The 15,331-nt window shown below is 44.7% G+C and overlaps 1 protein-coding gene across 9 annotated transcripts in view; it reads left to right on the top strand.

Moving 5' to 3' along the window:
* Positions 1 to 15,331, top strand: part of LOC128348284 (ABC-type organic anion transporter ABCA8-like) — a 120,640-nt gene that overhangs the window by 93,535 nt on the left and 11,774 nt on the right. For 7 of the 9 annotated variants that reach the window (XR_008318052.1, XR_008318053.1, XM_053304096.1 and 4 more), the window contains 4 exons: positions 2,267 to 2,329; positions 4,692 to 4,783; positions 7,072 to 7,195; positions 11,496 to 11,622. Coding sequence is in view for 7 of the 9 variants with exons in the window: in XM_053304096.1 (XP_053160071.1) it covers positions 2,267 to 2,329; positions 4,692 to 4,783; positions 7,072 to 7,195; positions 11,496 to 11,622 (406 nt within the window). In the remaining 2 variants the exon portion in view is untranslated. Of the gene's footprint in view, positions 1 to 2,266; positions 2,330 to 4,691; positions 4,784 to 7,071; positions 7,196 to 11,495; positions 11,623 to 11,752; positions 12,956 to 13,665; positions 13,800 to 15,331 lie in introns of those variants that run through there. The other 2 variants (XM_053304098.1, XM_053304100.1) reach the window with 2 other exon arrangements.

The following is a 15,331-nucleotide window of genomic DNA, read 5'->3' as shown; positions in this document are numbered from 1 at the left end:
TCAGTTCCCTCTGCCTTTTCAGCAATCTGGCTTTTCCCTGGTCTCAGGTCCTGGTCACTTTTAAGACTTGGGGTTCAATCCAGCTCGTTTCTCCAGTGATTTCAGCTCTTATCAGAGAGTCTCCGCTCTTTGTAAGTGATTTCAGTTCTTGCTTCAGCCCCAGTACTCAGTCTGTGCCAGCAGTTCTCCAGCTTTGGCTGGACAGCTCCTTCAGCTCTCTTGGCTATGAACAATTCTGACTTCCAATCCCCAACTGCGCTCTCTCTCTCTCTCTCTCTCTCTCTATGTATATATATACACACACACAAATTTGCTCTAACAGTTTTTTAAACAATCCAGTCAGTACAACTCAAAAGTTCCCACTATTTTTCAAGGCACAATTAATAGAACTAAAAACTCCTTTCCCTCCAAAATCAAACCAGTACATTTTATTATCCATAACTGAATTTGCTTCACAGAAGCCTTGAACCTTTAACCCTACCACCTCTCTCTAACACAGAGACTAGCCAGCATTCAATACATACAATCTATTTACAATAAAGAAGAGGTTTGGGAATGTTGGTGCTATTTACTAAATAAGGGTTTATTTATAGAATTAAGAGGTCTAGGCTTTGTTCCTCCACACCTTTAAAGCCCTTAATGGTTTGGGCCCTGGATACCTGAAGGACTGCCTGCTCCCAAGGGTTTCTGCCCACCAACAAGATCTTTACAGGGGCCCTTGCTCCATGTGCCGATGTTGAGAGGCTAAATTGTCATTTTCGCTGGACAGGGCCTCCTCTGTTGTTGCCCCCAGGCTCTGGAATGAACTCCCAGTGAAGGTCCACTGTTTGACATCTGTGGCTGCTTAAAACAAACAACTAAAGACCTTCTTATTTGTTCAGCCTTTTACCCCTTAGGGGCTGTCGGGTCTCTCAGCTTTCCTGCTTCTATTTGTCTTTTTTATGGTTGTTCTTTGGTGTTATATGATTTTTACTGTTTAACTGACTTTTAAGGTTTTAAATGTGAGTTTTATGGAGTTTTATTGTATTTCAACTTCTGCAGACTTGGGATGTCTTAAGAAAGGCAGTATAAAAATTGAACAATGAATAAAAATAAAATAAAAATCATGCTGTCTCAAAAGCTACTTTGCCCGCACAGTTCGGGGGTGGGGTGGGGGGAATCCAGCAGGGTAGTATACATTCTTGCAGAGAGAGAACCCATATGCCATAGTTAGGGGGTGTTTGTTTACCTCTTTTTGAACTGAGATTAATGTTTAGACATAATGGGAAACCAGAGTCCTTTCACCTCTTGTTTCGAGAGCCGCACGTCTGAATTGAGAAAACCAGAGTTAAGGGCATAAAGGGACCCACAATTTCCCTTGCCAAACTCTACTCAAAACCTTCAGTCAGAGTGGAATTTCACTACCTTTAACTCCGGTTCTGCAGTGCCAGCATTACATCTGAATGTTGGCACCGCAGTTTCATCTCCAAGGAACCGGAGTTGAGGGAGGAAGCTTCTCCCTCACTCTGGCCTGATTCGCTGTGAGGGCTGTCTTTCTGACAAGACAGAAGCCCACACAGCCAACTCCCCTGCCTCTCTGCAGTCTCACTGACTGCAAAGACGCAGCTTTCCCAAATGTATGAATGCGGGAGGGAGGGTGGAACCATGGATCCACTGGACCCGTGGTTTCGTGTTATGTCTGAAGGTGGCTATTATGTTTGTCTGTAGATTCCCAAAGAAGAGATTCTCAGGGAAACGATACTCAATTTGAAACATACCCAAAGAGTAACAAGCAATGCAGATTTGTATTCTGAAATCAGGAATTCCAGTCTTTGGCAAATTCACTAATTTTCATAATTGTTTAGAATTGGATGTGGGAAATACTGCAGGCACAGAATGATGTTTGGTTCTAAATATGTCATTAATACACACTGGATGCTCAATGCAAATCTAACACAAAGTTCTGTTACAGATAATGGCCAAGATGTTGCACATGGCAACTTCAGTGTATCCAACCACATGAACACCACCCCTGGAGATGTTGCGGAGGCAGGTGTGCAACCACTTAAAACAGCATGCACCCACTTTCACAGTGTTATTTCATTTGGAATCGATGGAAGGAACGTGACACAAGTGCTTGTGCACTGCTTTACGCTGTCTACCTCCACAACATTGCTGGGGCTGGCTTTCACATGCTCAGCAGGCCTGGCATGTTGGAAACAATGACAGTGCTTTGTGCAAGGTGTTGGCCAGTATTACCAAATTATCAACTTTATTTTCTTTATAGATGATGCTTTACTCATCTGCTGATATACCCTATGAGCAACTACTGTTATCATCATCCTTAGCGGTGAGAAATGAAGACATCATTCTTACTTATAGAAGTGATTTTCAACAAAGCACTGATGATTTTTGCTTTCAAAGATTAGTCAATTAAAGTAATATAAGAGATTATTCATGTTCTGTCCCTTCAGTTGAGTTTTATGTTGGATTTTACTGGGAATAGCTTTCCCACAGTCTTTTGAAAAATCCTCTCCCATACTGTGCTGCTCCAAAGTCAGTCTTTTGTGCTGAATAATAAGCCCTTGATCATACAATAAACTCTCTGCTGGTATGTGTCATTGTTTGCCTGGCCACTTCTATCAAATGAGTAATGTGGACATTGGGGATCAGTGATATAAAGCCAGTAGTGTAGGGAATCCATAGGCAACCTGGGTTCACACCCTATAGTGCCCCTTTCTCTCCATCTTTGCATGGGGTGCCCCTTTTCTCCCCACTGCACAGTGGTAGCAGTGGTGGCTGAATGGTGGACTGCTCCCTCAGGGAGGCTGCCACTGCACATGTGGCAGGGAGGAAAGGGGGGCTGTCACCAAGTTCCTGTCACAGCGTGCATGGCAGCCCCAATGGCAGCCGCACATGGGTTCTTGGAATCTGTATGCACCATTACAGCTCTGTCTCATATAAAGCCCACCTCATCCCTGGACTCATTAGGTTATCTTGATCATGCCCTTATAATCCAGCCTTTCTTCCTTAACTAAATTACTGAAACAGTAGAAAACTGTTTCAGGTGTAAAGTGCACCAGGTGTAATGTTCAGGAATAGTCTTGGATGGACTGATTGCATTGACTTCAGTGCAATATCAGGGAGAACAAAATAACAGCTGCCTTTCTCCATCAGTGAGGCGAGTTTTATGATCAGTGAGACTCGCCTCTAGTGGGGTAGTGGGTGAGCGGGCTTAGCCCGCTCTCCCTGCAGACGAGCAGGGAGGCAGCCCTGGGCGGCCAAATTGGCCACCCACACGACTGCTGGCTCCCTTATGGAGCCAGCGGGGGCTGGGGGGGATTGGGGGCCATCCATGCTGTGGATCCACTGCCAGGCAGTGCAGGCAGTTTTTTGACTAAGACGGATCAAAGATCTAATTCCATAGAAGGGAGCTTTACATATTTATATGAAGAGTCTACAATAGTTCACATGCAGCCTTATAACTAAGCCCACAAAAGCTACTTGTACATATTTTTATTAAGCTGCTTGCTCACACACATCTCTGTTATATAACCTAGGGGTGTGCACGGAACTGGCTGGTCCAGTTTGGTTCAAGTCCAGACCAGACCCGAACTGGACTGGCCCACTTTGGTCTGGCACCCCCTAGAACCCCCCACCCAGTCTGGTTCGGGGGGGGGCATTGTCGCACACTTTTTTAAAAAACAAAACCCAACCAATTCTTTTTACTTCCTCCTGGGGATTTGTTCAAGGCAGCAAGGGTAGTGTGGAATTCTCTGCCACAAGATATGGTGACAGCCAGCAACCTGGATGGCTTTAAGAGGGGTTTGGATAACTTCATGGAGGGAAGGTCTATTAAGGGCTACTAGTCGGAGGGCTATAGGCCACTTCCAGCCTCAAAGACAGGATGCCTCTGAGTACCAGTTGCAGGGGAGTAACAGCAGGACAGGAGACAGGGCATGCCCTCAACTCCTGCCTGTGGCTTCCAGCGGCATCTGGTGGGCCACTGTGCGAAACGGGATGCTGGACTAGATGGGCCTTGGGCCTGATCCAGCAGGGCTGTTCTTATGTTCTTATGATTAGATGGGCCTCCTTGGGCCAGATATGGTCACCTGGAGGCAATTCTTACTTACTCCAAGTGATCAGATCTTGGGCTTGGATCAGAGTGCCTGCCTGCAAGCAGAAGCAGCTGGTGTGGGCGCCACCGGGGATGGGGGTGACGGCGACGAGAGGCACCTTTGAGCACAAATTAATAGGTGCCTACCTTCGCCCCGGCTGCAGCTGCTAACTACTCCAAGCAGCAGTGCGCTGCCCAGCATTCCCAGCAGGTGGTGGATCGGCTCTGCCACTTATCTGGTCACTGGTGGGAGATGGGCTCCTCGGAAGCCAGGTGAGTGGTGGAGCCAACCTGCCACCTCAGGGAGTGCCGGGCAGCATGCTGCTGCTTGGAGTAGTTTGCAGCTGCAGCCAGAGCAGAGGTGAGCACCTATTAATTAGTGCTTAAATGTGCCTCTCGCCGCCCACCCCGGTGGCAGCCACACTGGCCGCTCCCGTCTGCAAGACCAAGTACACAGAAAGGAAGAGAATGAATTAACCACCTCTTTAATCACAACACTAGAGCAATGTAACTGAGCAAAAACCCCAATATGATTAAATTGATTATAGGGCAGTATACTGATTAAACATAACTGGTTGTTTCTGTTTTTATTTAGCCGTTTGTCCAGAGTGTAGCTTTCATTTTTTTACTTCAATATCTGGAGATGAAATGCAGCAGGCCAGCTATGAGAAGAGACCCTGTCTTTTGGTATGTACTGTATACATATACCAGCATGCTTATGGTGGTGATGCAAATGTTTTCTTATTTTATAGTTTCTGGTGAACACTTTGATTGTGGGTTTGACTTGTTTAAAATTGCCATTTGTCTTCATTCTGTTCCCACAGCTTAGGAATCATAGTTGATTTCATTTCACTGAGGCTTGTGCTGGCTGGAAAGCTCAAGGAGTTTGTTTATATTGGAAATGAGATGTATTGCACAGTTTTAAAACTGAAAATTTCAGAATAAACAACTTTTTGATGCCTGTTTAATTTTGTGATGGTGAATTATTCCTTCTCTGTGCCCCAACCCCATTTTCAGGGCACAGCACTTCAAAACAGTGGACTGGGTCTCACGATCAGTGAGACCTGGTTTGGGGCGGTGAGTGGGGATGGAGCCCTGGGCGGCCGGATCGGCTGCCCACATGATTGCCGGCTCCGGGATGGAGCCAGCAGGAGCTGGGGGGGGGGGGCGGAGGCTGATCGGCCCCCGGGAGGTCCAGCATGCCCTGTGCGAGCACGCTGGGCATGCTGGCGAGACCCCCGGAGCCGGGAGGCGGCTTTTCGCCTCCCCTCAGAGGGTCTCCTCATGAGTAGGTGCACCGCAGAGCCGCACTGCGGCTGCTCACGATCTACAAAACCAGGCTTGCGGAGTGCTTGCTCCACAAACCTGGTTTTAGGGCAGGGTTTCATGAGCGGGTTACCCACTCTAAAACCACTGGGCTCGCAGCCGAGCCCAGTGGTTCTCACGATCGCAGAAAATTGGGCTAGCGGAGGCTAGCCTGATTTTCTGCGATTGTGAGAATAGCCCCAGTGGTTGCTATACAGACTAACCAAGTGCTGGTGCAGCAGTTTGGGGAGCAATTTTCATCAGTTTTCCCCTTCCCTGGGAAGTCAACTGTAAGTTACTCCTGAAAATATGCCCCTGAGGTTCAAATAGCTTTTAGGGACAAATTTCCAGGATCACAATCAATTTCAGAGGGAAGGAGAAACAGATGAAAACCAGCTCTCCCAGTGTGTCCTGCACCAGCACTTTGTTGGTCTGGATGTCAACCAGTGATTGCATATTATCATTGTGGTTACAATACAGGTAGTCCTCTTTATTAATGGCAGCCAGAAATGACACCAGAATTCATTTCTCGCCACTCAGGAACTTCAGATAGGAGAAAAATGCATATATTTCCAGATACAGATAAAGAAACTGTTGCAGAGTAATTACTTATGTATAAGTGATTACACAGGAACTTGCAGAGAAACAAGAGTTTGATATTTATTACCAACATAAACATAGGCTAAGAAAACAAACAGACTAACAGTCTCTCTCTTATGTAAAGAGAGGGAGAACCTCTCAGTTTGAAATTCAAGAGAGCAAGTAAGGAGCAGACAGACAAACGGACTTCACCCACAAGCCAGTACATAGATACACTGCAACATAGACGAACATATTTCACACAAAGAACTGAGGCAATGTCCATGGCAAAATCCCAGCAGAAACTGGGTCTCTAAGACCCATCCTCAGATACATGAAACCGTAATCTAGGGATGTGCACGAATTGAGGTTCGAGCACTAATTAAAAACTGAACTGTTTCATGGGGCCACTGAACTGATTTGACTGGTGGCATGTGGTGCTGGGTGGCGGGGAGCAAGTGGCCCTTTTAAAAGTGAAGGCAGCAGGTCCTTACCTGTTCCACCGCTGCTCTATGCAGCTTCCTGCTGCAGCGGTGTGCCCCCCAGCAGGCTGCGTGCTCCAGCAGCATCCCCCCAGCAGCCCTCACAGTACTCAAACCTCACTTTGTGCATATCCCTACCAAATTGCAGATAATGAGGGTCTCCTGTCCTACTTTGGGGGAAGCAAAGTAAACACTACTCTAAACACTTTCACTTACCTCTCATACTATGTTTGGCAAAGTTTGCATAAAGTACAAGTTCAACCGGTCTACTGTTCATGGGCAGAATGCCCCATCCTCTCCTAACTTTCCATTGTAGATTTTGTCAGTTATAAGATAAAAGTTATAAATAATATTGGACGCAGGAGTATGCAAAACTGTCACATTTTTGTGCAAATGTTTGACTAGCCAAAAAGTGATATAGCATGTTTGGGAAATTTTTCTGCAAGAACTGATCAATAATTCTATGAGGACAGGATTTTCTGAATTGTTACTTTGCATGTTAACTCAGATTTTAGCATTACTTCCACACCACGCGCTGTTTTGCAAACATTAATTTATTTCTTGGTATCCAGTGCTTTATACATTCTTTGTGATGTCTTTGATCTGTAGCATCGCTACACAGAGAGAGAGAACCCATCAGTATCCTGAAGAACGCAGTGAAGATGTTGACAGAGATGTTCAAGATGAAAGGGCAAGAGCTCAAAGTGCACTGATGTTGGCAAATCAGGAAGAAGTAAAACCAAATCATTATGATTTTATCATTTTTTAGAAGTATCTATAGCACGCTCCGATACTTGTTTGTATCATTTCCTTTTGAGACCTAAGTGATTAATCCTATGTACCATTGTACTGGCACAGAAGCTCATAGGGTTGACCCCATCTTTTGATGACCCTACCTTTTGATTCTGTATAGGTGATTCATAGAGGGGGTGCACAAATCTACTTTGTAACAACAGAGAAAGAGATCTTCAGGAGTCCAGGGCCTCTAAGATGGCATTTTTAATGCATGGGGCCAGCAGATAGACAGGCAGAGATATAGGATCTCTGTGGTGAGGATACAGAGCTGCCAGATCTCATCTTCTAGGATGAGATGGTGATCTCAGGAGGAAGAGTTTGGATTTGTTAACCTCTGAGGAGCATTTTGGGTCAAGACAAAATGGCAGAGGGAGAACATAACTCCATGGCAATGCACATGCTTTGCATGCCAGGTTCAATCCCTGGCATCTCCAGGTAGATCTGGGAAACATCCCCTGTTTGAAACTCTGGAAAGCTGCTGCCAGCTCAGAGGTAAACAATACAGTCTTAGAAGAATAACAGAATAGTACTAAGTACAATACTAAGGCAGCTTCATGGGTTCCTATATAAACTTGTACAAAAGAGACCGGCGCTACCTGATCTGCAATTAAACCCAACTGTTTGTGCTTAACATCAAAAATTTGACAGAAGACAACATCAGTCATGGCTAAGCACCATTGAAATCAATGAAGCAAGTTAGTTGTGACTGACTTAGTAAGGATTTTGTCCAGGAATTCTAAACTGGTTTCTAAGAGAAGCCAACAGGAACTGGGGAGCATTTAGTTCAGGATAACTCATCTCTTAAGGTTGAAAATTTTCAAGTCCTTGAAGTAGTAGTGGCCGGTAGGGTTGCCAACATTCCATTGACTGAATACGGGACATAAAGTGGTGGTCATGGGGTGTCTTGGGGGGTGGGGTCATCGGTGGTCATCCTAGAAGCCTGAGTAGCAATAAATTTGTAAAAACAACACAAAGCTTCTTGTTCACACAGACCATCCCACGTAGACATAGAGCAAGTGTCAGGTGAAAAATTAAGAGAAACTCCCAGGCTTACACACACACTACATCCCCGCACCTTCCCCACTGAAAGCCTCACTGAAAGGCTTTTTTTAATCTGCCAGAAGTGGTGAGTCAGTTAGCAGGAGTCTGTAGTTATATTTACATTTGATAAGTAAACAATTAGCAACTTGCAAGATGTAAATAAAACCAGGCAATTGTTCCTGCAAGTTGGCAGAGTAACTGGGGCTTCTTTTGTGAACTTTATTTCTTTTACATTATAATATGGGCTTCACCCAGACTTCAGAGCGCTCAATGCAAATGCATTGAGGGAGAGCCCCAGGCTCTTCCAATAATACGGTGGGTGGGGGGGGACAGCATCCTGTTTGGGACAAGTTATCTTTGCCTCAGATACGGGACTTCCCATACAACACGGGACTGTTGGGAATGCTAGTGGTCGGTGAAACTTTAACTGGCAGCAAACTTAATTGCTTCCAGTACCTGAAATGCTGTGTGGACTGGAGTAGAGGCGCCCACCCAGCATTCCATGGGGAGGTTGCCCTGCCCCCACTGCTCAGTTGGTCTCCGTGCCTGCATGGAGGCCATTCGAGGGGCTAGCAAGGCACAAATGTGCCAATCTGTTTAAAAAGACAGAGAGCCCAATACACTAGAAAAGAGGATCAAATGTCACAAAATCAATGTGGGTGGAAATACTAGACTCAAAAAGTAGCATATGTCCAGAGAAATACTACAGTATGTCCTCCTCTAACCAAGACGCTGAAGTTGCTCTTGAGATGGAGAAAGGAATCAGGGACACAGCCAAAGGAGACAATGTTTTAAGTAGGTGATATTCAACTATCCTCATGTTAACTTTGTAAAGATACACTCATTTAGGACAAAGAGACACACTTTTACATTAGCATCAGTGATTGTGCCTCAGAGTGCTTAATCATGGAGCCAGGCAGTCATGATTTATAGCACAAGAAAAAACATCAGCTTAGTATGTGATGGGAAGCGCAGCAGGCTCTCTGCGTTCAGTGCTGTTGCCTACAGGTGGAGCGGTGGAGCTCTAGCTATAGGTCATGCTGCTGCCTGGTAAACTCACTATTGGGCCCTAGCAAGTTTACTGGGTGAGAGTGGGCAGCAGTTCTGATCAACCAGTCACAGAAAGGATATAGCAGTAGAGCTGATTAAATAGCAGAAAAGGATAACAATAATGATCAGTGGTTGGAACATCTTTTTTACAAAATAAGGATGATATGTTTTAGAGAACATGGGGAACATTTCACTTCCAACATGCTGACTTAGTATAATGGTTCTATTAAGCTGATATCTGCAGTGATGGAAATTCAGGGCTTGAAACCAGATCTTTTCTACTCTTGTGTATCCGGTTCCTCGATAGGCAGATTGACTGGCACCCAGGGGCCATCTGTCTGCATTGGAAAGTGTGCAACTAATAATAACAATAACAACAACAATAATAATAAATTTCTATACCGCCCTTCCAAAAATGGCTCTGGGCGGTTTACAAAGAGAAATAACAAACAAATAAGATGGCTCCCTGTCCCCAAAGGGCTTACATTCTAAAAAGAAACATAGGACACAGACCAGCAACAGTCACTGGAAGTACTGTGCTGGGGGTAGATAGGGCCAGTTACTCTCTCCCTGCTAAATAAAGAGAATCACCATGGTAAAAGGTGCCTCTTTGCCCAGTTAGCAACGGTTGCCAAGTTAGCAGGGGTTCAATCAAGATCAAGTGTTTGACCAGCAATGTGTGTTGTTTCCGAGACAGCTTGGAATAGGCCCATGGGTGCTATGAACTCCTGCTAACTTAGTGAGTGTGGTCTGTGCACTGCCCGGAGTCAGAAGTGGCTCTACCATAAGGCCATGTGAGGTGATGGCCTCAGGTGGTGAGTGCTTCACAGGATAGCGAGTACAGTCCTGCTCTGCTTCACCCCCACTACAGGTGTCACCCCACCTGCCTGCTGCCACCCATTTAAGTTATTTCTATATTGCTTCTCCAGCACACTGCAGCTTGGGGCAGCTTACAATAAAAACCAGTAACACCATAATATAAAATAATAATAATAATAATAATAATAATAATAATAATAATAATAATAATAAATAATTAACATTGTTTGGGGGGAAGAAGAAGGGTGGAGGGAAGGACACAGAGAGCCGTTTGTGCCTCAGGAGAGAAGGATCATAGAGAGACTACAGCAGCAGCAGCACTGAGAGCAGACGTGGTGGTGGTGGTGGCAGCAGCCTGGGCCTGCCTTCCTGTCTGCTTGGCTCAGTGAGTGGAGAGAGAGAGACAGAGAGTGTCTGCTGAGCTTATCTGCCTTTCTATTGTTTTCTTTTTTAATTTGAAGTGCCAACAACTGCTTTTATTTTCTTTTTCTATTTTTAAAAATTGCTACTTGGAATTTCTTTTCCTTTGGATTTCTTATTCTTGCTTTTAGCCAGCCCCCAATGGTGAAAGGCTATTTTCTTCTGTTACCCCTCTCACTCAACTCACCACCCCATCCTTGGGCCTAAGCAACACTGACACCACCTCTCTTTTCTTTGCTGTCCCTACCTACTATGTACTCCCTGTCCTCTGGCGTAGCAGGCAGTGTGCATCCAACTTTTCTGACCTGTTTGTCTCTTGTTGCTGCTGCTGCACCACTGCATCCCCACAGGCTGCTTCCCTCCCTCCCTCTCTCCTGCTGTCTCTCCCCTCCAGCACCAAACTTGGCCACTTTGTCTCTTCCATTTCTGGAGGAGGCAAAATGGATAAGTTTGGTGCTGGAGGCGAGAGACAGCAGGAGAGAGAGAGAAGGCACTTACATTGGAATACTGGCATAGTAGTGGCAGTGGCAGACCGATTAGCGGCACCACCCAGAAGACAAAGTATGCTGCAAAAGGTGAGGCTGGCAAAAAGACATCAGCTCTGGCCTCCAACCGGGGCTGGCAGGGGTGGTAAGCTCTGTGGCAGGGGAGGGGGCAGTGTTAGCACCAGGCTTGCCCAGGGGGAGGGAGGGACCAGTGAGGGGTCCAGAGCGGTGCATTGCAACTTATTACAAACAATGATGGACGACAAACCACCTCTGCTTAGAGTGAGTGTACCACATTATTCCTGTCTGAAGGAAAATGCCTTCTTTGGCTGCTGCTTTGATCAATTAACACCAAAGGAGGAATGGAAAACAACTTTGTTTCTACGGCCCAAGCAAGTTTCTTTCTTTCTTCTCCCTACTTAGAAACCAGTTATAATTGTCCACCACCTCCGCAAGGAATACAAAAACAAGAAGGCTTGTTCGTGCTGCAAGAAGGAGAAGGAGGGGGGGAAAGTGGCCACCAGGAATGTCTCTTTTTGTGTTAAAAAAGGTTAGATGGCAAAAGCTTTTTACTGTAATTGTTTTATAATGGGTTTATAGCTGAAAAAATGCTTTCACTTTGTATTCATTTAAAAAAATGTTTGACATGATGAAAATTTTGGATTTCTTTGGATTAACAGCATGATCTGTGGACTCTGAAGTAGATATCACTCACAATTTACAGCAAAAGGCTCCTCAGTCAATATCAGGTGATGTCCATTAATGCTGAGTCATGCATTACTGTAGTGCAGTGCCAGTGACCACACAGTTTCTGCATGGTTGGTGTCACAAACCACCTCTTGGAATGTTCCTTGAGTGAGGCCCACCTTCTTTCAGGGACAGAAATCTATGGCTCTTGATTGCTTTAGAGGTATGTCCTGCAGAGGTTTTGAAGGGACCAGTTGTCACTTGGAAGGACCAATGGTAGAGTGAGGAGTTACTGAGGTGTAGGAGAGAAAGGTAAGGGTGCCTCAGGGAAAGTTAATGGTGGAAGTATATCATGTTAATATCAACTCTACATATGCAAATTTTATGGTCTGTTAATAAATGCCTTCTGTTCAAACCACGATGAACTAGAGAGGTTTGTCACAGTTAGGATGCAATGCCACATCAACAGTATCAGAATATAAGAACCATATGGTATATAGACAAATGATATGGTTACTTTCTATGAGAGCTGGCCACACTAGTGAGGTGTCACACTAGGAACCACATCTAGTGCAGGTCAGGAATTCTGAAGCATAACCATGTTTCAAGAGAAACCCACATAGTGAGGCTGGATTCACAGTTAAGATGCATTGCAAGACTATTCATCCATATAAATAGTAGAAGCAGAGGTGGGGTGTTTTTTTTTTTTTGACATTATTTCCTTCTGAAGTTCTGCTGACTCTGGGGTTCCAAATTTCTGGAACTTTAACTGGAATGTAAAAGATATGTAAAACTATAGACCTGTTCAGACCATGTTCAGAGAAAAAGATGTTCAAAATGAAGAGAGCACCACTGTAACTGTGAGCAGCAAGGGGAAGGTGAGTGACATGCTGGTGAAGCTCCGGGCGTGGGACTTTCGAACATGCTTCAGACAGTCATTCATGTTGGGCACCATTTTTTTTCTCTGAAGGCCTGAACAGGGCTTATGTTTGTTCTTGATTTGTGTTTCCAGAATGTGCACTGTGCATAGTAATGAATGAATTCAAACAGAAAGGAAGTCAATAGATTTGGTTATGAAGAAAGGAAAACAACATTCAAATAATTTCTTCTTTTTCTGCGGAAGTGTGCGCCTTCATTATTAATACTTTGCTAATGGACAGATGTAATATACATAAAATAAAAACAAGAAAAATGTACTCCCCCCCGGGGGTTGGAATCTCTTTCATAGATATAGCTACAGTATAAATATACTTTTACTCTCCTGAATCATTGTAGCAGAAAGGCAAAAAGAAAAAAAAAGTGTGTGTGGAGGGAGAGGAAAATATATTTTATTTTTATGTTTTTAATGGCTTGATTTTTCTGCTGTAGTGCTGGAACGCTTGTGCAGAAAGGCAAAAAAGGAGGGGGGAAAGTGTAGTGAGCAAGTGCAAGAGTGTGTATGCACAGTACCTTATCAATGCTGCAACATCTTCTTTTCATGCCAGAACACAACTGGAGCAGAACTCAAGGCATAAGAAAAGTGTGGGAGAATAGCAGAACTAGGAGAATATGCTTGACCCTAGGTAGAATTTCACTGTTGCATGCATGCTGTATTGGCACTGGTGGCCAGCCAGTGTCCAACAGGTTCTGGGATTTGGAGGCAATAAGCTCAGACCAGTGTAAATGCAAAAGGAAGTGTTATTAGATAGAGTTAAATCAAACTTAAAGAGGATTACAGTACAAAAGATATACCAAAGGTCCCTTCGACATGTCAGGAACCCCGAATGACAAACGACAACCCCGACACCAGCTGGCTGTGTAGCACCTTCCTGGGACTCTTGGTCTATGCTGAGGGCTCTACTGTCTACTCTACTCTACTGTCTACTCTACTTTACTGTCTCTCTTATACCTTTACAAAACTCATAAGCACCGCCTAGAAATGGGCTGCTGGTACACCTTCTCAGTAGCCTGTGTAAGACCCAAACACTTGACCATCTGCCAAGGACATTCCAATCAAGATTACGTCCTTGGCTGCACATCTTCCCATCCTCCCTATCTCAGGTGGGTGATTAGAAAGCATGTTTTTAAGTAAACCTTCTTTTTGCCTTGCTAGACTAATTGGCACAAAGATATAAAATTCAATGCAGGTGGCTACAGGATGCAGGTGGTTACACAGTCTTCAATGAAAAACAGGACTACAAGGTTACAAAAGTTTTAACTGAAGCCCTTTATAGGAATGAGTATGAGAAATCTAGAAAATCCTACATGTGTGAAGGGGAAGAGGGGACCACGACAGCACTAAACCTCCTCGCCATATCTTCCTCATAAATAAACTATTTATTTATTTAATATATTTCTATACTGCCCAAAGCACAAGTTCTCTGGGCTGTTTACAAAACAATTAAAACAACCAATAAAAGATCAACACATTTCAACAATTAAAATTTAAAAAGTTAAAACTATTAAAACACAATTAAGATACAATTTAAACACATGCATATATACAGTGTGCTCACACACTAGGGATGTGCATGGAACCGGCTGATTTGGTTCAGTTCGAGCCCGGACCCAAACCGGACCAGGCCAGTTTGGTCTGGCACCCCCTTGAACCCCCCCCCCCCCAATCCGGTTTGGTCTGGGGGGGAGGTTTCGTGAACAATTAAAAAAAATTACTTACCCCTTTTGGGGGAGTTGTTGGAGGCGGTGGGGGTGGGGGGTCTGCGGAGGTTCCCTCTTTCTTTGCCGGCCTCCCTTTATGCTGCCACCAGCCGTTCAGCCAGCTTTTCGGCCCGTTCAGGCCTTCCCCCTCCAGCACAGTGGCCATTTTGGAGGCTGCCATGCCTGCGCAATTGGCCTCTGTGTGACTCAGGCCACACAGAGGCCAATTGTGCAGGCGTGGAGGCCTCTAAAATGGCCACCGTGTCGGAGGAGGGAAGGCCCTAATGGGCCAAAGAGTATAAAGGGAGGCTAGTGGGGAGAGGGGAAACCTCCATGGACATACCCAGCTGCCACCTCCAACAACTACCCCGAAGGGGATACATTAAAATGTATTATTTATTATTATTATTTTACACAGACAGGTGTTATTGACTGGTTTATTTTATCCAGACATTGAGTCCTTCCCAAGGACCTGGGATGCCAGAATTTTATTGTCAATTGTTATAGATATCGTCACAGAATATAGGCTGTTCCCAGTAAAGCTGCTTTTTGTAATTGGCTGATGGTGATTTCTGTGGCCCCTGTGGTGTTGAGGTGCTCTTCAAGGTCTTTTGGAACTGCACCCAGGGCGCCAATTACCACTGGGATTATTTTGGTCTTTTTCTGCCATAGCCTTTCAATTTCAATTTGTAGATCTTTGTATTTGGTGATTTTTTCTTTTTCTTCTATTCTGCTATCCCCTGGTATTGCTATGTCGATTATTTTAACTTGTTTTTCTTTCTTCTCGACTACAGTTATATCTGGTGTATTGTGTGGCAGATGTTTGTCTGTTTGTGGTCGGAAGTCCCATAATATTTTTACATCTTCATTTTCTTCAACTTTTTCAATTTTATGGTCCCACCAATCTTTGGCTACAGGTAGCTTGTATTTTTTGC

The sequence above is a fragment of the Hemicordylus capensis genome, chromosome 2, assembly GCF_027244095.1.
Source record: "Hemicordylus capensis ecotype Gifberg chromosome 2, rHemCap1.1.pri, whole genome shotgun sequence".
Classification (NCBI taxonomy): Eukaryota; Metazoa; Chordata; class Lepidosauria; order Squamata; family Cordylidae; genus Hemicordylus; species Hemicordylus capensis.
Note: the sequence above shows the minus strand (reverse complement) of the source record. Positions and strands in the feature narration are given on the sequence as shown.